General features: G+C 37.5%; 2 protein-coding genes across 7 annotated transcripts in view; one reads left to right on the forward strand and one right to left on the reverse strand.

Moving 5' to 3' along the window:
- LOC129719478 (chondroitin sulfate N-acetylgalactosaminyltransferase 1) overlaps positions 1-27,164 on the forward strand; it is a 154,417-nt gene that overhangs the window by 103,145 nt on the left and 24,108 nt on the right. The window lies entirely within an intron of this gene.
- LOC129719479 (synaptobrevin) overlaps positions 1-27,164 on the reverse strand; it is a 74,605-nt gene that overhangs the window by 39,573 nt on the left and 7,868 nt on the right. Inside the window, exons 2-4 of one of the 4 annotated variants that reach the window (XM_055670842.1) lie at positions 12,685-12,724; positions 12,047-12,363; positions 113-1,007 (exon numbers count right to left, since the gene is read on the reverse strand). In XM_055670842.1, the coding sequence (XP_055526817.1) occupies positions 991-1,007; positions 12,047-12,363; positions 12,685-12,713 (363 nt within the window). In that variant the 5' untranslated portion in view covers positions 12,714-12,724 and the 3' untranslated portion in view covers positions 113-990. Of the gene's footprint in view, positions 1-112; positions 1,008-12,046; positions 12,364-12,684; positions 12,725-27,164 lie in introns of those variants that run through there. The other 3 variants (XM_055670844.1, XM_055670841.1, XM_055670843.1) reach the window with 3 other exon arrangements.

Raw genomic sequence — 27,164 nt, forward strand, 5'->3', positions numbered from 1 at the left:
GTTAGCAGTTAGCATCCAGAAACTCAAAAAATACGGGCTTTCGGGTATGTTTAAGCGATATGTACAAAGCGTGGGGGAACATTCACAAATGGCAGAAAGACAACACAAAAGCTTCGGTTTACAATATATCATATAATTAGTTTTAATATATAATAAATGGTAATATTATTTTTGTATGTATAACAATTACATAAAAGTCTACAAAAAGCGAAGATTTTCTTTTCTGGTTTCCTAACGATACCGAAGATATTCTGTTGTGATAAGTTGAATAATAGTTCGACCTACGGTCTGTAAACTCTGTGTGTGCGCGATTGCATAGGCATTACTTACTTACACCCTAACCACATCCAAGCCGGAAACAGGCAGGTCTAAACTGTTTTGAACAGGACGTGTACTCCTGCGTTCGACCTAAATCGGAACGACGAAACTCTACTGCTGCAGCTCTGCTAGGGAAACCACTATCTAATCGGGTGGAATGTCGAAAGGGAGAATGGGTGGTGGAAACAAGGATCGTAGTGTTGTGATATCCGCCATTGAGTGGAGCTAGCAGAAGAGAGGAAAGGATATGGAGTGGGACTGGTGAATTTTCGTTATTTCCTACATTCGAGAGTATACGCGATTCTGTGCCATCATCTTCAAAGAGGATATTTTCCCTTTGCCTCGGAGTTTGTGCAGTAACAAAAGCAACGTCCTCCTCTTTGCTGCTATCGTGACAAGACAAGGACAAGAGTCTACCCGTGGGTGTTTAGAGTGATAACGACGAAGGATTATATTTATTTTGCTGTGGATATTTTGTTGCTTTTTCCTCGTGGATAGAAACGTGACGATAGATGGGTCCGATTTTTCTTCTTTAGAATTGCTTTCAAAACGGCGCATAATGCTAAATATCTGAGTGAAGATTTTTATCGTCAATGGGCGGGACGAGAGCGGTTGGTGTTTTCAATTTCATTTTTGAAGTATGGAGGGGACCTTGTTGCTACTGGAAAAGGTCTAGTAAATTATAGAAACTAGAAAAAAAGACGGGAAAAAGAGCGTAAGAAAGTACATCAATCTCCGTGAATGTCACAGCTTTTAGCAACAGCATTATTCCACCGTTAGCAATCCAATCCAGTGCTAGGACTAAATTCTAGGTTTGATCACTCACACTAGTTAGCAGCTGAACATTATTGCCGGATCCTCATGCAGCGAGTTAAAAATTTCCACAACCAGGTTAGAAGCGTGCACGATAACTGACTTACAGCTAGGTTAGCAGGGCGTAAAATATATTATTTTCCTTTTCATAGGTTATAAAAAAGCTAAATGCAATCTCGTCGATTTAATTCGCTATACGTACTGTGATGAACTGAAAATCAATAAAAAAGATCGTTTCATGCAGAAGTTCCAATCCAATTTTCGTGCAAAATCACTTGTCCCGGGGAAAAGTAAATCGACGGGCACATAAAAAACGGTTCTTCATTCGAATAAACAGCTGCAGGCAAATCAAATCGAACCGCGTTCGGAGCTTTGTCAGTCAACGCAGTCGAAAAGTTGTCGGAATCGGAAGACTAACTTCTCAATATAAACACTAACTGAAAGCAGGAAAAAAAACTTGGTCACGTATGATACCCAAATACAGACCATATTTTATTGAAAGATAAAATCAAAAAATTGCAACTCGCAATCGGTTTAACTAGGAACTACAGGATCCACAGTTTAGTAAAACAGTTTATATGTATTGCGTTGTCTATGACTATCGAAACTTTTCCATAGCTAGGAGTGAGGCTAACTTTCTGCAACACTGTTGGCCCAGTTGTAAACGGAAAACAAGAAAATCAGCCAAATCGATTTTGGCTGAAACGAAAAAACAAGTAAGATTGCTGCGGCAGGCACTTCTTGCCCCAAGTTGACCCTCTAATTTAAATGGAGCGCAGTCAAACCAATCAATTCAGTGAATTTTGCTGAACGTTTCAATGAAATCCACAAAAAACTGTACGATTTATCGTACATTCAGTAAACGGAACTACACAAACAGTAAACTTCTTTTTGTAGTGAATTTAACACCCAAGTTGCTGCTCTGCTCAAGCATCAGTTTACAATAAACGAGTAGGAAAAAAATAAAGCGGCACACTGTGCAAGTATACACTTGAAAAATCACATTAATTAAAATGTAAATTAATCCACCCTGCTGTGATGTACCAAGCCGGGTGTTGAAAGAAATCCCGAGCAGGCAGGCAAAGAAATGTCTGCAGGAAATAGATGCGAACGAAAAAATAATTACAAGGATTTCTCGCAACGGGTTGTTTTTTTTTTGTAAGGAGAACAAAAAAGCATTTTTCAGGAGGCGTTTCGATAAAGTGGCGTTGAGTTGCGTTTAAAGATTTAAATTCTAGCAATTTATAAAATATTCGTAAAAAAATGTTCCAATCCACTCGATGAAGCTTCCGATATTTATTGTACACTGGAGTTAATATGCAGAAGTTATGAAAGCGTAAAAAATATTGTTACAGTATCGCTTGTTAGAGGTTATAATGAAAATCAATTTATAAATAGTCAATGATTTTTTTTTCTAACAATTTAGGTACAATTTTGGTTGTTTAAGTATTTGAGCAAGTGCAAGTATAGAACAAAACTAACTTGATAAAATGGGTCTGCGAACAAAAAATAAATGAAAATAATTGTATTAGGCGGTTAAAAGTAGTTGTTAAAATTATGACACGTATTTCATTGCTACACCTGTGAATGAATGAAATCGAAGTTATTACAGTAGGATTAAACATTTAGAAGATAGTGTTTTCAAGATACGACCGCGAGTTTGACGTAGGATTACGGTTGGGTAGGAAAAATCAGTTTCCTTTTATATTAAAAATCATTATTTTAAATCCGTCGAAATTTCTATTTGAACAAGATTAAAACTGATGCTCTGACATCTCAACCAATATTTGGAGCACTATTACAGGCAATCTTTGCCTTTCTGAACTACATACAGTTCACTACATACATATTAACATTTCTACATACAGTCAGGTTTTTTTTACGCGGGGGATACGTACCTCGTAAAAAAAAACCGCGTTAATTCGAAAATCCGCGTGAAAAAAACCGCGTTAATTCAAAAATCCGCGTAAAAAAACACGTTTTTTTTCTTTAAATCTGCGTAAAGTAGTCCAGCAAGAAGGGCTTTAGAAAAAAACTCGAGACTCTCTAGAACCAGTATTTAATACAGTATTTAATTGTCCTCTTTGACGGTCATTCCGAATCTTTCGGTGGGCGGAGAGTATTTTTTGGACTAAGTCTTTTACTAGATAAACACTTAAACGTTTCTGGTTCCAAACCCACGTTAATTCGGAAATTCGTAAAAATTTTTTTGAATTAGCGCGGTATCGCGTAAAATAAAACCGCGTTAATTCAAAAATCCGTAAAAAAAACCGCGTTAATTCAAAAATCCGCGTAAAAAAAACCGCGTCAATTCAGAAAGTCCGCGTAAAAAACCTCGTAAAAAACGCGTATAAAAAAACCGCGTTAAAAAAGCCTGACTGTAATAGGTATTCATTAGGGTGCCAGCCAAAATGGTCATCTCGAATTTAAAAAAAAACCCTATACAAAATGTTCACCTGCTCGAAAAAACACCCTGTGCAAAATTTCAGCTCAATCGGACTTAAAATGGGGTGGCGCAAAGGGATTGAAATTTGGCTTTTTTGAAAACCGAAAAATCACCCAAGGGGGGGGGGGGGTACGTGAAATTTCGGTTTCCGAAATTTTTTTTTCGATGCCAAATGACTTGAAAACGCATGAAACGTCGAGAATTGGTGTCATCTGAAAAAAAAATTTTTTTGCAAAAATCTACTCACTGGGACTTAGTTGTTTTTTCAATTGTGGAAGGCGGAGTTCACAATGTTTAGAATTTATCTTTTGAAATTGACCACTATTCTCTCGAAATAGCTTGTTTAATGATATACACTATAACTAGCATCGAATACATTATGTTTCATTAGGGTGATTCATTTATTCATTTATTGGGTGATTTTTCGGTTTTCAAAAAAGCCAAACTTCAATCGCTTTGCGCCACCCCATTTTAGGTCCGATTGAGCTGAAATTTTACACAGGGTATTTTTTCGAGCAGGTGAACATTTTGTATAGGTTTTTTTTTAATTCTCTGGTCACTTTTTCCCATACGATGATTGGCACCCTAGTATTCATGTGTAAATACGGCCTTAAAAATTGTCATGAACTTCATTGCCAATCAGTGAAGAAATAATGATAAATAACGTATTAAAACATTGTTCTACATTTCGTCAATCCATCGAGGGAAAGATTAATGCAATCTAGTATGTGGTTAAAGTGGTATCATCGTTTAAAGTCTGATGTAACATCTGCGGTGGTTTCATTTTTCGTATTATGTTATAACAAAAACGCAATCCTACGTCAAAAGCCTGTCTGGTTCACCTCACAACTAAAAAGTTGATAGAATAAAAGATAGGAAAGAAGCAGGAGGAAACAATAAAAACTGTAATGTTAGGCTCTGGTGCAATCTTTTAAAATTTTTAAATAAATACTCTAAATTCAATCTACCAAACTAGAACTGAACGGTTCCGATATTTACATTTCGTTCATCAAACTTCAAAAAAGCTGAAAAAAAATTTCACCATCAAAGTCTCGCTCACACACACTCCCTGCTCAAACCACACATTTTTGCAATCACACAAAATAACAACTTTAATTTCAGTCTTCGGTTACCTTGCTTGACCGCAAAATCGTGATGCGGTGCGGTTGAATGCCTTTACTAGTATACTGTGAAAATGAAATGGCAATAATTTAGTTTATCACGTGTTTTTTGTTTTGAAAGAAGCAAAATTAACCAATTTTTACAGTTTTTGCCGGACACTGTTCCGTAGACAAGTATAAATTTTCAAGCTGTACCAATGGCAACTTGTTGACATGTTCAACCTGTTTATAGAGCATTTCGAAACTTCGAGTTAGAATATGTGATTCGATATCGATATTTTAGACAAAATGTGAAAACAGAAATGCGAAGATCGATAACGGCGCCGGTTACGTCCCTACGGTCAGTTAGGGAAGAAAAGAGGGAAGTGTTTTGATAAATGTTGCCAGACACCAAGTTTACCTCTGCATCTCAAACGACCCTTACGGAAAGGAAAGTTAATTGTCACTGTGATCAGAAACGGATTTTCATATTTTTACCCTTCCCTCTACACACCTGAATCTAGCTAGACTGTACTACTCTTACCAAACCTCATTAGTTACCTGCTAAATATTGGTGCTAAATATTCATTATATTTTGTGACTGTTTTTCTCGAGTTCAGCCTGAGAGAAAGGTCAAGTAGGGAGATCGAAGGGAGCCCCTTTGACACCCAACGTTCTGATTCTACTGAGATTCGAAATCATGATAGGCTTTGTTCGTGAAATATGACAAATCAAACCCCGTTTGTGTTGTCTCATGTCGAAAAAAAATCACGTTAATTTAAATCGTGAGGGCTAACTGAAAACTTGAAGTGTTCATTTTGGAAGCTTACCGTAAAAATAACTAAAAATTGTTAATAACACTGTTCAACACAAGTTTTGTCCTTGACCTCAAACTAAATACAGTCATACCTCGATATAAGGTAACCTCGATATAAGGCAACCTTGATATAACGTAACTCGATATAACGTAAATTTTACCTCGATATAACGTAACTTTTTTCAATTTCCCAAAATTAAAGTACAACCATTATTTTTGAGATGTATAATTTCCGAATAAATGTTTTAAGTAAATTTCGAAACCAATAAGTACCGTAAAATGGGGTAAAATTGACTTTTTTTTTCAATGTTTTGTGACTGATTATGTTTGTCTACGAAAATTGGCTTAAAGCGAAAAAATACAGGTTCATTTATACTTTTAGGTGGAGGGAAATAAGTTTTTGCGCACTTCTGAGTAACCATCAAGAATTTTGCATCAATAAAAAAATAATTTTTTTCGTGCTTCGATATAACGTAACTCGATATAACGTAACGAAAATAAAAATAAAGTTGCCTTATATCGAGGTATGACTGCATATATCAAATTTAAAAGCTTGTTAATCATTTTTGAGAATTTTGGTGCCCCTGGCAAGTTCGGAACTTTTGAAATCTTGCGCCGAGCGCCGGTTTATTTATTGATATATTGTCTTCAGTGAAATTGTAGATAATTTTGTCCTTCAGAAAAATATATAAATACACTGTAAAAAACGCTTTTTTTGAATGAATACTTCTCTATTTTTTATTCTCTAGGTACGAACATGCACCAATGTTTAGCTAACATTGTATAGTGCTTGTGAAAAAAAAATCAAAAAATCATCAAAAGCGAGTTTTTTGAAAAATTCAATTCAATGTTTTTCAAACTTTTTCTTTGAGAAGAAAAAAAACTTCGGTGTACATTTTTTCTGGAACGATACTACAACACAATCTTCAACTTTGCTGAAGACATCGCATAAATCTAGCAAATCTCTTAGCTCAAAAAAACATTTTTTTTTGAGAATTTTATCTTTTTTTCTCGTTTTTTCATGTCCGATCATGGAGTAAGAATAACTTTTTTTTATGATCAATGGTTAGTCAACTTCATCTCCCAGATGGTCTCGAGGTACGATGCTGGCAAGTTTTTTTAAATATGTTACTCGTTTTGATTTTTATGAGAGAGTTTAAGTTTTGCCTTGGCAAAGACATGTGTAATTCATGAACATTTAAATAATAATTTATGCGCCCCAATTATTGTTTACAATAAGCTTACGATAAGCTATTAACACCTTGACAAGAAGAGAATTAAATTATTAATGGGATGTTTGAGAAAAAATTGACCTTCAAATTTAGTTTAGCAGAAGGACTCAAAAGTTTCGTCTTCTCCGAAAAAAGTTTCCATGCTAAATTTCAGCTCAATTGTACTTTGGGATGGGGAGCCTCAAGACAGACCTCGTTAAAGGCAAACATAACCGAAAACTGAAAAAAGTGAATAACTCTGCAGTAGGTAAATTTTGGCCGTATGCATAGAAGATTTTTTTCATCAAATAGGATCCTTTTTCACCCCTTAAAGGATTTTAGGTGAGCTCCATAGCACCCTGTATATCAAATCATATATAATCGAGTCCGACCTGTAATACATAAAAACTAGGGCTTCATTAGTTTGGATAACTTTTATAGAACAATAAATGGTTTCAAGTGTAGGATTAAATATTTGGTGATTAGGACTCCCTTGCGATCTTATTATGCAGTTTTGATTTTTGTCCCATACATTCAACGCATTCAACGTACTGTGCGGTGTATGGATTCTAGTATATACACTTACGCATTTTTCACGTGTCTTTTCTACGCAGTTTTTTACGCGATTTCCACGAAAAGTCGTTTTTGCGCGGCATATTTTCAATGGGTTTTTTTAGCGTGTCCGATAACTTTACTTAATCCAATTACTAAATATTCACTGATTTGATTTAACCTTTTTATATTTTTTCTTGTTTTTCAGTTCAGGATTTGCAGGAGAAAATGACACTGCCACTGATTATTTTTCGAAAGTATTTAGCTAAAATGATTAAAAAACTTACAAATAGATTTTTTCTTACGCGGATTTCAGATTTACGCGGATAACGGAATTTACACGATATTTTTTACGCGCTACATATCGACCGCGTAAAAAAAACGTTACAGTCATGGTTAATTTTTATTCGAGAAAGCTTGCCAAAAAGTTTACTCTTCAATTATTGAAAAAGTCATAATTGGGAACGTTCAGGAAGACATTTACAGAAAAAGAAAAAAAAACATGAGTTTGTAAGAGCATATTTTTTATATATGACTATTTTTGATTTTTGACGTAGGACTACGTCTAACCGCACTATATCGAGATACATTCTGCGGAAACTAAAACCAAGGTGTAACGTTGGAATGGAAGATTTCAAACGGTAATACTAATGTAACCACATGATGGATTGCAATAATCAATATGTCGTTGGATTGATAAAATGATGGACAATTTTGTGATTACTCAGTTATCATTATCATTTCATTGTTGAACAGTGGAAATTTCATAAAAGTTTCAAGGTCGAATTTTCACGAACAATGTACCAATCACATGCGAGCACCTCTGGCACAGACTTCATGAATAGACACCAACTGCTTGCTGTGATATCCTGTATAGCAGTGGCAAAAAAAATTTGACAGAATCTCCCCGTCCCAATAGGTCAACTAACGTTTGTTTCTATGAGCCTAGACTATATTGATGTCTTGAAGGTGAAGCTTTTTCGGAAAGTTCGTAACCATTTCCACTATCAAACAGTTTAACGTTCTGCTGTCAAAATATTATTAAAACTGATGTCTTGATGGAAAACATGCTGGCACAGGCAACAGCACTGCACCGAGCAATGTATGAATAGAGCGCTGGTCCCTCGTTGTCTATCAGTGCAGTAGAACTCGATATTCATTTGTGTACAGCCAAGCCAAGTGAAGACTACATTGCCGTTGTCGACGCACAGTGGGGCGTGTTGGGTTAACGCGTAGGTTTCGTTTTGCGATCTGGAACACAATCGAATTGCCATTTGAATTGTCTTCTTCTTTTCTTGTTTCGTATATGTAGTGGCAAATATCAGAATTCAATATGATTATTTAGGTGCCGCAAAACACGCTGCGCCACCGGGGACAGCAAAATTCTGTACGTGTCGGTAGAGGCAGATAGCAGGGTATATAAATCAGGTTCATTGTACAGATAAAATGCGTTGTTTATTTTTGAACTCTACACTCTGTTTTTCTCATGTCCATTTCAAATTTTCTGTGAATATACTTTTATTTTACTTTACTTTGTCCACGAACTTGTAACTGCAGGAAAGTTTTATTATGTGACATCTTTGCCGCTTGGTGATCGGAGAGTGAGCCATCTTTCACAAGACAAATAAATATTGTTTAATTTCTACTAAATCGTATTCAATTTGGGTCTGTATAGAAGCTTTCCTTTTCGCGTATTGAAGAAAATTGACTGTATTAGAATGAATGGTATTCATCAATGTTAAAGAGAATGTTTTTTCTTCTAAAATAGAGTGCTGCAAATAAATAATCAAAATACAGACCCCGTTCGATTTTGCGACACGGCAGAATTTTTCTGATGCCAAGATTGAACCATGCCAAAAATGAACGGTTCTCTTTTCATGACTTTTTTCATAGATATTTCCACCAATGAACTAGTTTTAGTTCCAATTCATTTGAGGTGTCGTTTTATGAATTAAGGCTGACGACCTAGATACTTGATATTACTACCCAAGTACTTAGAGGCTTAGTACTGCTTAGATCCTGATCATTATATTACCGGCAAATGTTCCGTTCATATTCCAGGAACCGTTTTACCGACTCCGGTCATCCGCTTCGGCAACATAAAGAACCCAAATACCTTTTTTGGAGGATGTTGAGCTTAAATTGGTTGAAATAATCAAGAAAACTAAGAAATGTGATTAGACATAATCTAACCAAAAGCCAAAAGTAAAACGAGCTTAAATCAAACAGAGCCTCAAAGGGAAATATAAAATTATTAAAGTCCTACGTCAACTATGCGGTCGTGTCTTGGATACCACCTTTCTACTATTATGAGAGAATTCAAGTTTTGCTTTCATAAAAACGAAAAAAAATTTATGAAGATACAAATAACATTTGTAACCACCTTCACAAGTATCAGATGAATAAATTAGATGGTATCCATTGATGTTGACGATAAGCTTGTAAACTACCTTGACGAAGAGAGAATTAAATATTCTGTCCCCTCAAGATGTCACTGATCAGTGACGAAACGTCGGACAGTTAATATAACACGGTGGCGGAGATTTTTTGAGAATAATTTTTTTGATTTTCCCTGATATTCCCTGAAATATAAAATTAATTTCTCTGATGTTTTTGAGCATTCTGCACAAAAAAGTGCAACGTGGATTAACACAACTCTGAAATACCAGTGAAAAAGTTTTCGATAGGATATGAAACCAAACGCATTAGCCTATAAAAAAATTGTTCTGACATTTCCTGATTTTCCAGGTTTTCGCCACCCTGTATAACTTCGTCCTATAAATATTAATACTCTCAGCCGAAGTCCAGGATGGAGAAATGTGAGACAATTTATTTTTGAGAATTGTGCTCCGGATCATTTTTATAGCTCTGATATTTTCAAGAATATCTGTGTTCCAATGATGATAAATGATTTTTAAAATTATTTACTTTTCGCTTGAGACTAAAACATTTTAAATCATGAGTTCGGTGTCAGAGGGGCTTTTAGGCATGAGATTATTCTCACGTTCTTCCCCAGTGTACCACTTTGATTCTAACCTCACGCTAAAATCCTCTCCAGGCAGTTATAATTGCCGATACTTGGAACGAGAAACTGAAGGGGCTTAGTAATGAAGAGCAATATGTAATTTCATCGTAAAAGGGAAGTCATAAAAGTGTAAAAATCCGTTACTTATCAAGTTCCTTCCTTTCCTTAACAGTCGTTAGAGATGCAGTGCTAAACTTGGTTTCTGGTAATAACAATTTGTAACACTTCCTTTCATCCTTCCCTATACGACCATAGAACGTAGCCGGCGCTGTTATAGATCTTTACAAAAATCAGAAGCTACTGAATTGTTATACGTACAATGGAGATGGTAAATTAATCCAAAAAAACACTACATCCAGAATGATTTTATTCTATACAGAGTTGTGCGAAAGCGCTAAAATATTGAATATAAATAAAAACAGTTCACCCTGACATATTCTCAAAAAAAAAAGATAAATGATGACAAATTCAAGTTAGAAAGGTGATGAAATCAGGGGCAGACAAAATTTTGTTTGACAAAGTTGACCAGCGGTATATATTTTTTTTGAAAGGACAAAATTTAATTTTTCATCCTTTTAAAATTTATAACCATAGGAAAATCTGTCAAGGAAGTCAAGAATGGTCAATTAAAATGGTTGTTCGTTTTTGAAATGTTCTGGCAGAATGCTCTTTGATAGCAACAATGAAATACATATAAAAGTTAGAATAAGTTAAGACACCCCCCTTTCGCTTGTTTATAAATTCCTATTATTCAGTATTTTTTCTTTTTTTTCCAGTTTTTATTCATTGCCCGATATTTTCCAGCTGTTCTTAAAATTTTTTGAGATCACATTTTGCTCATTTCGTTCTTTTTCTGTTTTTGATTTTGAGTCCTTTTAGCATGAAATATTACGTAAAAACCGCGTAATTCGCAAAAAAGCCTAAGTCACATTGAGACCAACGTTTTTTTTATACATACTAACGTCACACTACGTAAAAGAAGCTCGCAAAAAACGCGTTATTTTACTGTTGGGTATGAAATGGGTAAAGCTGTAAGTAACGCCCAATAGAGTCCTGATTATTCAAATGATGATTAAGTGGCCATTGCCGGAAATAATCAGCTTCACCATCAAGTAGCTTAACAAGAAAGGGCACAATGGATAAATAATATAATGGAATTATTTTCATCTTTAATAATTCAAACAGGTTGACTGCACGATAACAAGTTGCCGCTGATCTGTACAATGTTAACGATATTGAAAATATTTTAATTTTCCCTGGGCAAAAGTAATAGGGATGAGCAAACTGTAAACTATTTACGCACACTCACTCACGCTTGTGCACAAATTTCCTTCAGTAAACACCTGAGAAAAAATAGTTGTCATTCAGAGAGCGAGTCCTATGCCTTTTTCACCTTTTCCCTGGGACAGAAGAGCGCTTGAAAGTAATGAAAGGATATTCCTAAGTTCGCTGTTTACCAACCCGACGACGACGACGCAGATCGCGTTGCTGCCAAGCTAAGGAAATCAGGGCGAATTCATTAGTTTGCTACATGCATCTAATTAAAAAGCGTCATCTTTTTCCCCTCTGTTAGATACTTCCGAGCAACAAAAAAAGCCCATCGAGCAGAACATTACATCCACTAATGACAGTCAGCCCAGCTGCCGTTTCGAGCCGGCGAGAAGCGTTAGTGACAGAAATGAAAATAAAACAAGAAAATAAAAAACACACACACACATGCAGGCTCATACAAGCTTATCTGCAAACTCTGTAGTTAGTACTCACGGATGATGATAATCAGCAGAACCACCCCGATGATGCCCATGATGATCATCATCTTCATGTTGGCCCACCACTGCTTCCGCTTGAGCTTGCCGGCCTGCTGCTCGAACTGCGAAGCTCCGTGCTGCAGCGCGTCGGCCCGGTGATCCAGTTCCGACAGCTTCTGGTCCCGCTCGAGCACCTTCTCCACGTTGACGCGCATGATGCCGACCACCTCGTCGACCTGGGCCTGCGTCTGCTGCAGCCGGTTGCCGGTGGCATTGTTGGCGCTTCCGGTCGGCTGGGTGCTACCGGTCGGCGGGGGTGGTAATTTAGGAAAACTATGTGTGAGTTTCGGGCGGGTTGAGTGTTTTTGTTTGTGTGGTTTTGGTAGGTGATAAACGGGGCCGTCGGTTATTAAGTTGATTATTGGTGGTGATAAGTTCAACAGGCACACGTATGTAACTATGGTGTAAAGCTTTATAGGGTCGTGATTGTGGCTACTTTTCACTAGGATGAGAAAAGCAACGCGCAAGAGAGTTCTATTCTATCAACAGCACAAAGCTAGTGCCATGAAAGGGATTAGTTTCAGAGTTAACTGATAGTGCTGCACTGATATGAGATGGGAAGCTAGCCAATGAAAGCTTGCGTTAAATACATACCCGTTTGATGTTCCTTCTGGAGCAGACATTATTTAAGAATCTGTAAATAAATTGAAAAAAAAAACAAAACCATTTAATATTCAAGAAACACAGTAGCAGACATTTAATCGGCACAGACGTATGCAGAAGATTATCGCAAATTTGTTAAACCATTAAAACCCAGTTCAACTAGGGAGTAATGACCGGGCCAACTTTTCTCCACTAAAGAAAGGACTCTTTGGCTACGCGCAAGAAGCAAATTATTCATCAAGTCAGACCCCCACGTCACTGTTTTATAACCTATTCGGCATAATTCTAATATGTTACTTCGGTGCCATTCCTTGCCCAGCAACCGTACGAAGGAGGTTCGCCCCAACAGACTGCCTGAATGAACGGCTAGACTTGGGGCAAATAATAGGATAATTAATGGTAATTGCGCTCAATTTAACTACATGTACCGTGCTCATAAAATGGCTGTGATTTATATTCCTACAACGCTACAAATTACGATCCTTTTTCTCCTATCGTCAAGATGGTATCCGTAATCTGAAGGAAACACGACGCCATAAATAAAAAAGGGTACCAACAGGCACTGGCGCAAAAGACGTCAGCAGCCGGTACTTGAGATCCAATTTCGATTCAGCAGTAGTGAATCAAGTTCACACTCAACTCGGATAGCATTCCATCCTTAAAACAAACACCAGCCAGTTCCCGGAAATAAAAGCACACCAATTTTATCCCTAATCATGCACTTTGCTCGAGTCTTGTTTTCTGAAGCAGCCATTCTGCGTCGAATAGGCCTCAATCAGTCACTTACGGGGCATGACACTCCCCACAGTGGGGGTGCTGTTATTTATCGCCAATCGTGCCCCATGACTCCTTCCACCTAAATGGTAGCCTACTTTTTTTCACGCCACTGTCTTTGAGTCTTTGAGGATGCGAAGAATCGGAAGCCGAAAATAGAGAACATCCGCTCCGGTGCGTTTTCGTCTTTTTTTTTCTTTGCCCCACGCTCACCATCATATTACGCGCTTCGTTTGGGTACTTATAGACTTTTTTCGACATTATGTTTTTTGCCTTTTGCAGCTTTACCGTGTCGCTTTGAATCATGCCGGTGTGAACCCTCGGGGGCGTTGAAGACGTGTCTTTTGAAACGTTGCGTCGAGTCTGTCAAGCTGAATAATGCTGGAAGAAAAATATGTGTTATAAATTTGTAATCAAAAAATAGCGGATACGGATAGAATTATGTATCCTTAATTGGAGCAGTTCGAAAATGTGGTGAAATGATTGGGTACCTTTTTTGACATGCCTGATAAGTCTATCAAATTACTTAAAATCTTTTAAATATTCACAAATCAGAAAGTTCTATTATATTTTAAGAAAACACTCATTACCAATTAACTTTCAAAAATACGTCTATGATCGAGAGAAACTTGCCATCTGGATCCATTTCATGATTTGTTCTCGAATAGGAATAAATATTTGAAATTCATGTACCTATCGACAATCTTTGAAAAAAGTTAAAGAGGTTGTTTATAAGATACGACCGCAAGGTTAACGTAGAATTACGGCAGCCTGGCTTATGTCAATAAATTTTTTGCAATAGCTTTGGAAATACACTCGATTAGGGTTTATCAATTCAATGGTGTGAAGCGGTATATTTTTCCGTATACTTTTCGTATGTTATTACATGAGTATGAAGATCGAAGTTCTGCTGTGATGTCGAACTATAACCGTCTTCTTCAGGACGTTACATCCATGTTAATGAAGTGTTGTGAATGTTCTAAAACGGACTCACCATCGTGAGCAGAATGTTCCGAACTTTTCAGTTTGAAATCGGAATAGTTTCGTATATACCGCTTGTTATGCGCAGTATCAACAAATCGTAATAAACATCACACTGCTGTGCCTTTGCAGCAGCATCAAAACCACAGTTGCAGTTTAGTAATATCCCTTCCTCATGCTTTTCCAAATATATTTAGTAGCCTTGAAAAAGACTGATAGCTGCAATTGCAATTTTCATTCAATTATCGCATAAATGCTTCATGGGCAGATAGCGTGCGATATCCGCTCTGACATAATAAATTTTTCGAACGTTGTGGAATGATTTAACTGGAAAAAGAGGTGTGACTTAATTATTTCCAGTTACACTATTCTACAACGTTCGAAAAAATTTACTTCGTATGTCGTAATACTAATGTACGAAAAATACATCTCATTCATTCTGGCTTAGAGCAATCTTATGATAAGCCCCGCCTTTATTTCCAGTTCCTACAGTTTTTCTCAGTTCCGTAACACGGATGTACAAAAATGAATGATGAACAATCAGATTACAACTTTCTGCATTTGAACGGGTGCTTAGTTGATTTTCCAATCGATTACTGCAAAAACGACGAAAATCGGTTGGAAACTGACTGAGTTTAAAACGTTTTAAATTAGACAATTTTCGTGACGCTCTCGTTGTTTGTGGTTTTTGAAATTGGATCCCTGTATTGAAATTGGTCCCCTGTATATGTTGCCGTAAGACGTAATTCTACGTCAAAACTTCGCCTCTGAATTTGAATTATTGATGAAAGGAGCCTGATTTTTTTAATCAAAATGCCAATAAATTTTTCGAATAAGTTGGAAGAACGTATTTTCTTAATAAACAAAAACATTTTAGCAGTCAAAAAATTTGTGTAAAACCAACAAAAACATAGAAAAACTGGGAGATTTTGTGATTCCACTGTTTGACTGGATCACCCGAAAAAAAAATTAAATATCCAGTTTAGATTGGATGGTTGACAGCCCTGATTATGTCTGTAAGAGCGACAAAGTCTCGGAAGTACAGTAGATTATTACTTCTGAGACTTCACCACTTCATTTTGCTCATGTGCATTTTCCATTACTCTTAGGAGGATTAGGTGACAGGGTGGCTGAATCAAGAATACTAGATGTGCAGATTTGCCTGCGAACCGTATATTTTTGGAATCGATGCGAAGATCTCTATGTAAGATTTTTTTTTTAATTTGGTAAGTTTTTTTTTTTAATTTAGGACTCTAGCGTAATCGGGTGGCAATGCATATTATATTAATACCACTAAACGGATTTTGACCACCAATTGATAAACTAGTGGAAAGTAGCTCTCAACCAATCATGAACTCGCTTCCCCTTCGCTTGCTTTCGACTGCTTGCTGGCCTTTTTTTTCCTGTATGGGCTTCCTCACTGCGATCAGAATCGTGGATCTATTGTGAGATATGCCCGGGTGCCTGCTGTTTCCCGCACTTCTGTTAATAGCAATACCTCTATTGAGAAGTGGCATGCTTATTATTATTGTTCATCAGTGCTTGTGTGTAATGTGCTACTCTTCCTTACACACTTACTGTTCTATTATACCGATACTCGTTCCTCTTGCCAAATATCACTAATTATAATTCCCTGGAGAAGTTTCGTCGTGCGTCCTTCTGGCCAGTTTTATTGATAAGAGGGACTAATTTTTTGTTAAGTGGAAGTCACACAAAGGTATTCGTAGATGTCAGCGTAAAGGAAGGGTAACTGGTGGGGAGCCTGAGAATAAACCCATGCTTAAGTCTTTTTTGACATCGGATGGCCTGATTTTACTAAGATTCGAACCCATGACCATTCGCTTGACAAAGCGGACTCTGTAACCTTGCGGCTACGCAGCTCCCCTGCTTGCTGGCTTAGTATAAATAGAGAATGTGCGAAAATCAATTACTCACTTCGTTCAGATAGTATAGGCGAGCAAACAGAGAGTTACAATGTATATCTCTGACTGGTTATTACAGAGAACATCCAAAATGCTCAGCAAAAGCATTAATAGGAAAAATATTTCTCCAATTAAAACTGACAGAAAACAACAAAAAATGATTCCAAATCATGACACAAGTCACTGGAAGGCTTATGGTTTTGAGGATCTGAACATGTAAACGAAGTGACTCCAAATGTCGTTTAAAATCAGAAAGAAAAGATCTAACCAGCTTTTGAAAAATTAACCAAAAACAGAAATCGAAACTTATTCGTTAGCCAACATTTACTAGCAAGTAAAACATTCAAAGTGAAGGATCGATTGTTTTTCCAAGCTACCAAACAATCATCTCATGGACGATTCTTGTCATTAGCACTTTTTCAACTTACTCGCTCACGGCAAATTCGAAATTCGGTCCCCCACCTACCATCATCATCATCAAATCGATGTCAACAGAAAGTATCGAAAAATGCTCGAATTATAAATTACTCTGCCGTCCAAAATGAAGTCACGTTCGTCACCTGATGGGATAATGTTCCTCCGATTCACCACTAGCCAGTAGCCTCGAGCCTCCTCCGCTTGATTTATTTCGGCGGGCTCACCTCACGGATTCGGTTTTTTTTTTTCTTGCTGCTCTCAGAATGTTGATAGAAGCGAAAACCCAATTATCATTTATGGCTCATCATTAATTCTCTGCACATCCCGGCCAAATGAAGCCGCTTTCGCCTTTGTTCCCCTAACGGGGAAGGTCATAAAATTTACGCAAGTTTACCTTCAGCCCGTGGACACAGTGCTGAAACCAGGCACTTAGTCATACCGGGACGAAAGCTGTCCCACAATTTGACCCTGGCTGAAAACTACCACCCGATGCAAGGAAATCCCAAAGCTTAATCCGGTATTGGAGCTAACCTCGTTTTATCGACAGAATCACCGTGTAATTCGTTCGTGTTTTTCGCAAAGTTGGGGCAGCCCAAAGCCAACAATTTCACCAATTAAATTTCGCATCATCCCAAAAAGTTGATCAATCCGGCCGTCCCAAGTTCGACTCAAATTGACTGACAAGGATTCCGAAACCGACAAATAAAAACTTTTTCCTGCGTGAAGGCAAAAAAGCAAAACTTGTAGCTACAAGTCTATAACAAGGCGACAGGAGCCCGCTGAAATCCCGACAGCGAGGGAAAACCTTGACAAAAAGACAAAGAAAAACAAAACAAAACCCTTCCCGAACCCCACGCGAATTCCGCTTCCATCAGCCTGCTCACAGATGGCGTGCAATATAAATAATGATAAATTTTGCCCAAATTAAGTTGCTCCTTCGGCGAAGATCGTGAACAATCAAGCTTTTCCTTGCCGGTCCACCGAGCGTACCGCTCGCGTCCTTGAAACAAGGACGCCGAGAGGAAATGACTTCAGCAGGCTTATTCCGGTTTAATTATGCGCCTCCGTTTTCCTGCTTTCATTTTCTCTCCGGCAAAGAGCGTTCCTGGCGTGGTTCCGCGGCAGCAGACGGACGGTCAGTCGAAAATACCTCCCGGTTTTTTTTCTCTTGAATTCGCGACGCTCGAGGAGTTTTGGAGATTTCTTCATTTATTTATATTTTTTTATCGTTGCACTTTCTTGCTTGTCGTGGGCAACGGATTTTCCCGTCGCAGTGATTCGTTAAGTATACAAGTGGCGCTTTGAATAATTTAGCATTTCTTACATTTTATGAAACGGGCTTGGAAATGTTCTCGTCCGCGAGGTGAAAATTCTGAGCTGGCGCAAGTTGCGATGTCTTTATTATGCCGAATGCTATAAAAAGGAAATTTATTCAAGCCGAGTATTAGTTTCAATGGCCCAGGAAAATGTTAACTCATGATCATTTTGCTTTGATTTCGAAGTTGGGCTGCGACTGAAAATGAAATTAGAACTGTAATGGGTACAACCGAGTAGCAATGGGTGGTAAAGTCGGTGAAAATACAGATTGGTGAAAACATCGATAATCATCGATGCCATGTCACCCCGGGATCATCAAGGTTTGTGGGGGAGAGAAGTCTACAGATACTACTTTCACATTTTGTTTCATCAAGTTTGAAACTAACTAGCATTGGCAATGTGGAGTAAGAAATTGTCGTACAAAATGAGATGGATGAGATGGGTTTGGATAATAAGTATAGCCACTAGAAACATACATGTCAATTCAAAAGTAGATAACTGGACGGAATTCATTGTCTTCGCTGTGTGTTTCTCTATTATGACGGAATTGTATCATCATTCCAAACTTGTTTATGCTAATCAGTTCAGTGATGAGGGAGAGAATGAGAATTGTTTCAGTGAACTACTACGTCTATGAACTCTTCAGATAAACAGTTCTGTTGCACTAGTTGATAGTGATTCTCGACCTGTACCCAATTTTTGAATTTGATGACTCCAATGAGAAAACTTTCAAAACGTTTAACATTTTATTACTCAACTCATTAATATCAGGACATTTGTCGCGTTCCAAAAATAGCATTGTGTAGAATTTTAAGAAATGAATAAAAACTATCTGGTTCAAAAATATACCCTTCTTCGTTGTTAATACTTTTACAGCATGAAAACACAATTCGATGTTCTGGAGTCTGCACACAGATATTGTGTGCGTACCGTAAAAAAATGTACTAAGCGATGACAGTGTTTTGATGACATCCGAGGGCGTCCCTGGTCCCTCAATGACAGTAGTGGTATTGGCAGAATAAAGATAGCCGACAGAAAAAATATATTGCGACTATAACTCTGCCTCTCCATACACGAAAGATTTTTTTCTTTGCTGTTCACCTTATTCCCATGTCGACGATAGCATGTATGGTTTTACCAAGGGAATGGCAGCCCTATCTAAACTCTACACGTTTGACATTAGCCAACATATTGGGGCTTTATTTGAAAATAAAGCCCCGAGGCAGGCGCCCGGCAAAAGTTCCATATACTTTTCACTTAAGTCGGGAAGACTCTTCACTCATTCAACATAGAAAGAGATAGCATGTTGCCATTCCCCTGGGTTTTACATAACATTCGGTAAGCAATACACACATCCTTCAGTGCACAGCCGCTCTAACGCTGAGTTTACTTTTTTTTGCACGAAGGCTGTCGGTAAGGTGCCGAGTAGTCTGTATTTTACTCCTTACGCTTTTTCATCCCACAGCCTTTTTTACCAGCCGTAACCCGACATTAATCATAGGCAAATAAAAAAGAGAGAGGGAAAATGTCTCCGGTGGATTCGGGCTGCTACCTTAACGCACTGTTTATATGGTGCGGACACAAACGTTTGTATAAAATAAAAAAACAGCTTCTTCTCTTTTCTATATTCGCAATTCCGAAGACATCCTACAAATAATGCCGAATCGACACACAAAGTACATTTTCCGTTTCCTTTTGTGATGCTCTGTTGCCAATACGTTCTAAATGCGACTACCGGACTGCTAGCGCGGTAGGTATCAAGTACAAACAGCAACAGAAAACGTATCCTTAAACGACAGTAAAAAAGATTGTACCATTCGGATGCCTGCTCTTGTGGTCAAAGTTTCGCAAAAACTGAAAATTCAATATTGATATTTGTAGCAGTTCTTTAAAATTAGCAAAAAGTTCCTGTTTTTGATAATAAAATTTGCAAAAAAAAGTGTCATGTGGGGGGGGGAGTCTAGACTCTAGAGGGTTGTCTGATTTCGTGACGCAATACTACAATTCAGGTGGGAGAATGGGGTGTCAAATACCCTGAAAAAAACCTACGTCATTTATGGATGTTCTCTAACAGCGTACAAGGTAGGATAATAATTGTTTGGTCTCGAATAATAAACGAAATACTAAGTAGTACACTTACTACATCCGGTTCAATGGATCATGTTCTGCCTATTTTAAGAGGAGGTTGAATAAGTTAGGATTTAAAACTGCTCTGTTTTTGAAGATGGTTTATTATAGCTCTTAACTAAACCTTCAATGACTGGAACATCTCTGTCTTTATAATATATCTCACATTTCTGCTTCATCATTTGTTTAACCCGTAAAGACCCAGGATGGAACTTTTTTCTTGAAAATAGTCATGCTCAGCACTACCACGGCCAATACGGGAAAACTTGAAATATTATAGTTACTCTATGTTTTGGTAGAGATACCGCTCCCTGTTTTTGTGAAATGCAAATATGTCTGTGTTTTTTCTAATTTTACAAAAAGATTGAGAAAACGCTGCGAATTTTAATCCGTATCAAACACCCCATGTACCGAATCATGTCATGATAGATAAAAGAGTGAATTTAGTGAAGTTTCCAGATTATTTCAATACAAAATCACAAAACTACGAATTTTTCAAGATATTCAAATAACAGAATCGTCCTTCAAGTTTTAGCTCTACATCTTTAGAATAAGGTCCCCTTAATGCATACTCGTTGGAATATTCATTTTACCATGCACAGATTTTGAGAAAACCGAATTTAAATTCACCAAAGTAGTATTTTCAGGGAAACCTGATATTAGCAGTCTCCCACGGTATTTTTTAACTTAGTTCTTCGATCTTCAAGCTCTACATTTTAAGAGTAAAGTCTTCTGAATCCAAAGATGGTGAGTGATTGAAAGGCAGGCTTGAAAGTCAACCATTTTGAATTCTGCTACTGACTACCGATTTCTGAAAAACAACCTTGAAATAGCCGAACGTCAGTAAGGGTATTTCCGACACCCAGGGATCAGAAATCGACTCAGGCGCCAGTTCGAAATCCAAGATGGCAATTTCAGGTTGCTGAAAAACATTGCAAAATGGCCGAATGCCAACGAGGCCGTTTTTTAATCCGTACTATTTGATGAGTATCCTTATGCCCCGAAATACCCCTAACAAGTCAGTCATAACCTTAGCTCCGAAACTGAATTGTTCCATAACTCAGTTGAGTATCGAATATACGGAATGTTTTACCTGATGTCCCTTCTTCCACCCCCCCCCCCCACACAAAAAAAATAAATAAAAAGAAAAGAACACCACAAACACGCAAAAGTTGAATGGTGCTAAACCAGTACAAAATTGTGCGTTTTCAGCGCAATTGTTGATGTAATTCGGAACCAGTACAATGATTGCGTGTTGGGCGTAACGCAATTGATGCTCTAGCGTTTTTTATTTTTTTCAATGTATTTGGCAGCTTTAAACTACTTCACTTAAACAGTTTCAACTGGTATCAAGAAGCATTGCAAAGCGAGCAGGAAGCAAAACCTTTCTCCTCCTTTCTGCCCTTTCCTCCTTGCTTCTACTCTCTCTTCTTCATGCATTCCCCTGAGTAGCAGCAAGCACGCACCGACAGTATGAGTGAGACAAACAACACTGGTATCAAGTATTTACAGCACGTGTGTCTCGCTCATTTCGTAAGGCGACGAGGCATCGCCTTGCGCGTCGCAATCCGAACCGAAAGAGAAGCGAAAGAGAAACCTGCAATTTGTATGAGACGTGCCTAGTCTCGTCGCACTTACATGGAAATTCTACGAGCGAGAGAGAAATTTCTCTCGTCGCTTGAAAAAAAAAACCGCGTGCACAGGATGACAAATAATAATTACATACAGTTTACAAGTGTTTCCATACAAAATCAGCAACGCTTTTGAGGCTTTGTGGAATAGAGGGTTTTCGGTGAAGCTAGCGTTGATTACAAAATGTTGTGAACAGAATTTTGTTTCTGTATTTTTTGCAACTCATTCAATGATACTTTTGAATGACCAAATGCATCGAGATAAGTCGATCGAGTATTTCAGCTATATAAATCTAGTAAGTTCACAAGTTGTTGTTCATTGCTTGCACTGTTCTATGAGTAGCAGTCACTAATACACTCGATGTGAGAAATAAAGTGTCGATATATGATACATATTCTGATTACAATCTATGTCAATGTATTCGCAGTACAACTGTTGCGTTATCCTTTTCACACATTTTTTGTGCGATTTTAGTGTAAAATTTGTGCGAATCGGGTAGTACAGTGATTGTACAAGACTTGAACTTTTGCATGTAACATCGATTTTGAGAGTGGTCTCTGATTGCAATAATCGGGTATATTTCAGTAGCCTCAGACATGTCCAGTGAAGCTTAACCATAAAAATGCATCAACTCGAACTCGACAGACTTATTCAGGAAATCAGGACATCCTGCGTATGCCTTTACCCGTTTCGGATTTTTTTGCTGTTATTGTTTTCGACCTAGAACTACATCTTACGGCAACATAAAGGTGCAAATATGAAAACCTAAAACGTAGAAAGCATCACGAAATTGTCAACTTCCAAATGCTTAAAACTTAGTCAGTTTCCAACGGATTGTTTTACAACAATCGATTGGAAAATTAGCTGTGCGGCCATCAAAAGACTATAAATTGTGTTTATGTGCCGCGAAATGTTGAACTATTAAAAAATGTAGAGCTTTGTTAAACTTAAGCTTCGACCAATCAGAGCTGGAAACAAGGCCAAACGTCAGTCTAAATAGACGGTCCATTGCTGCAGTGTGGACGATCCCGCAGCGGCTTCGTCTTCTCCACGTTCCGTTCTCCATCTGCAATCCATCGAAAACACTTTTCGCTTTAAGACCGCAAGAGTCTATGTCTCGTGGTCATAGAGAACTACCGGTCCGATCAGCGTCTTGTAGATGGTTAACTTGGCGCGACGGCAAATTCTGTTCTATCGAAGCGTTACCAGTAAGCCCAGGTACACCCAACGCAAACGGGAAACATTTTATTACTTTAGGGCAATTTTTTATTACTTATTGTGTCTTATGACTGCGCATTATACACAAATAGTAACAAACAAAAAGTAATAAAAATTATGACGGCCACACGCTTGTATGTGTTGCTGGAGAAGAACATACAGCCAAGCACCCACCGCAATGCATGTGTTAGCAAGACTTCATTCGCTGCATTTGTATTGATGCAACGATCAGATTCATTTTTGCTTCCCTTCATCCACACATAATGGGAATCTCACCCGTCAACCTCAAATGTCTAATTAGAAACACTTTCGTTTCGTCCCTCAGTGTTTACATGAAATGGAAATATGTAATACTGTCTGACCAGAGTTGCCGAAGTTGCGAATATTGTCTGGATAGGCACGAGTATTGTATTTTCAAACAGGTGCAAATGAGTTGCCATGAACCAATGTGTTTTAGATATCTTGCAGGAAAGCGAATGTTTTTCTCTAACGCAGTTTACAGATCGTGATGTCATTTAAAGACGCATTTCAAGTCTTTGAAATCATCCACGTTTGTATACTCTATGACGGGAAAAATGCTGCTTGGCAGCTCTTGTCATATTTTTCTCTTCTCCGTATGCGAACTAATACACGCACACCGGATGAATTGGAGATTGAAGAAACTTGTAACATGTGCAACATATGCGACGGTGTGTGATTTTTTTTTGCTTGAGATGGAAAGTAAGCAGTTTTCGACAGAAAAAATCTTGCATGTGGTTGAAACGACCATTATTAGATAGTCGTACTCCCGTAACACGTGCTAAATTTATGTCAGTATGTGTTGTTACTTGACTGGGGAAGAATTTTATTGCCTTTAAAGTAATAGGTTTGTTACCCAAACGGCAATTTTGCGCTATTGCTTTTCAAGTAATAAGGAAAAGTTTTGCGTGTACACGAACTCGTAGACAATCGATTTTATCACCAGCAACCTGAACTCAGAGTGGGAGGTTATCACTGTTTTCACGTGAGCCCTTTCCTTTTATGTACTTCCTCTTCGATACGTTGAATACCAGCCCAATCCGTTTGACTTCAGCTTTAGTCAGATGTACGTATCCGCCATCTTCACAAAGGCCCAAGCCAGAATTTAGGTACCGTCGGCAAAGCTAAACAGTAGAACTGACTTTTGGAATATCGTGCCTCTCGTGTTAATCCCCGCTCTTCTAATGACACCTTTCAGGGTAATATTGAACAGTAGGCATGAAAGACCATCACCTTAAGGGGTTATATACCTTTTTAGTTTCCAAAAAATCGAATTTTTTTTATTGCACTATCTTGAAGTACAACATCTTGAGAACATTTTCACAAATTTTTATGAAGATCTGAGCAATAAGGAGAAAGTTAAAGCGATTTGCAGCGCGCCTCGCCACGGCCGCATAAGCTAAACTTGAAACTTTATACGCGTTTATCTCGGAATGGTGTTTCTCAAAAAATGACTTTGCCGTGATCCTGATTGCGGGAAAACTAGTAAACCGATTTCCTTCATCTTTTTTTTAATTTTCGTTAATAAATTCGCCGGTTTATGAACGATCACTTCTTGAAACATACAGTTACATCTTGCCGCAAAAAAAAATTATTGCAATCTTTAGCGCTCAAAACGTGCATTTTTTGGAAAAAACGTTCCCGTTTGCACTGAAAACAAAATACTCATAAAAGCGATCGTTCACGGCACACTTCTGAACTAATGAATTAATATGAGTTTTTTGATTTCAGTTGACCCGCTGAGTCTCTATCAGGATCACCGCAAGCCTCTGCAAAAAAAACCTAAATTAATCCACCTAGCGGTGAGACCCAGCCTTTCTCATTTGAACTTATTATTTGTTCAAATAGATTTACACCAACACTTAAAAAATACACTGTGATAATTTCTGCTGGATTTGTTATTCTTTTTTTTTTGTTCACACAACTATACCGAACATTTGAAATATAACATTCACACAACATACATTAACACATATACATGCAAATAACATTAAATCCTTTCAAATATAAGATTATTTAGTCCCTAGATAAGTAATGTCGCTAGTGTGCCCATTGTATTCGAGGCAAATCATGTTGCACAAAAGATCCCAAGCACTAGAGTCGATTTGTCGCGGTTCGACTTGAAAACTGCTTTTAGAATCATGATCTAGTAGACCTACCTCTATTTTGAGCCTTGTTATGGGCCAAAACTGCCAAAAGAAAAAGCAGACTACACTGAACCAAATTGCTCGCACATAAATGTGTTATCATTGCTTGACTTTAGCTTTTAACGATTGTATATCATTTTAGAACTGATTATCACCCTTTGCTTGCGCAGTTCAAACTAATAAGGGCAACACTAAACAGTTAAAATGATTGTTATCAACTATGGGAAAGATTATAGATGAGCACATCGAAAGTGAAACGGTGTGAAACTGAATCGTAAAACAGTTCATGTTTGTATAGAGCAAGATCGCGCCAAATGACCTATGGTCGACAATCGACCATTTTTTATTTGAATGAAACTTTGCACACGTATTTGGCTTAGCAAACTGAGCATTTTTCACAGATAGAGAGATTTTTCACACCCATGAGTTACATTCTAAAAGGGCGTATGCCTTTTGGCATAGGTTTTATTCGAAGAATTGTAGCCCAGAAACCTTTGCTTGTATCGAAAAACTGTCTGAGAATGAGTTGTAGGGAATTAAAAATGCACCATAAAAAAAAATATACAGTGCACAAAAGAGAGTCATTTTGAATCAAAAAGGTAGTAAACATTCTAGAGGCATCGGTTTTCGAGTTATTTCTAATTTAAGCTCGAAAAATTATTAATATTTCGGAAAATACACGTTTTTCTTAATTTGTCCATGGTTCTCCAGCAAAAACCATACGTTCATTGGAATGCTTGATCAAAAATATACAATTCATTCTTTGACAACAAAACGATTGGATAAATAACTCAAGCGCTAAACCTTAGCCCACCTACACGTTCCCCCTTGCCGAATGTTTTATAAAAAAATATGTTTGTCGTGCAACACTACTTGCTTGTTTACTAATAATAACTGTTTGTAAAGTACGCAACCAATAACTACTGGGTTACCTATAATATCTGTTTTCGTATATAAATACGATTGCACTACTCCAGATGTGTTAGTAACAGTTTGCATTTTGTGAAGATGAATAAAGTGAAAATGGAATACACCAAGCCCAAATGCTGTAGGGTTCTTGATCATCGGTGCTCATCAAGCTTACGCAAATTAAACGAAAACGTTATTGCAAAATTAAAAATATTGAACAGTCAAGCTCATTTTAATACGTCTTTATTAGGGTGGTCGGTATTACCGACTTTTTGGAAACCCGGTATTTCGGTATTCATAAAAATAAAAACCGGTAAAACCGGTAAAAAACCGGTACTTTTTAATTTTTTTTTTTGGATTAATACAAACCAGTGGTGACTCGTGGACTTTGACCACCAACTTTTTCCAACCACAAAATTCTTAAAATCATATCTTGGGGAAGTAATGATGATTGTCCGCGATAAAACGCAAGTCATTCTCTCTGTACTATTTAAAAATAAAACTGAAAAATAATCAAAGATATAGGGTGTCGAACGTCTCCGGCAGTGGTTTTCTTCGTCCGGTTTACTGTCGCAGTTTTATGGAAAAACCTGCCGAAGACGTAACCTACACTAATTTGTATTTGAAATTTATTTTTTGCTTAGCGTCTCAGGTTGCATCTGCATCTATGTATGGACGTGTCGCTGCATAATTATGTTTTTGCATTTATGAGTACCTATACTTCATTACGGTCCAGTTTTTATGTAAGATTTGGACCTCTGCGACCATTGTTTTGATCTCTTGTGGTATAAGTTCCACATACAAATGGAAAAATTTAACAGTGTTTGAAAAACTTCAATGAATGAATCTAATGAATGAATATGATTACGAAGAACATAATTTTGAAACTCAAAAACAACAAAAATAACATGCAGATTTATATTTCAATTTTCATTCACATCGCAAAACTTAGTTTCAAATTAGTGAATAACTTTAAAATTCTTAGAAAAACAATATTTGAAACTGTTGA

Source organism: Wyeomyia smithii, chromosome 2 (assembly GCF_029784165.1).
Source record: "Wyeomyia smithii strain HCP4-BCI-WySm-NY-G18 chromosome 2, ASM2978416v1, whole genome shotgun sequence".
In the NCBI taxonomy this organism is placed as follows: Eukaryota; Metazoa; Arthropoda; class Insecta; order Diptera; family Culicidae; genus Wyeomyia; species Wyeomyia smithii.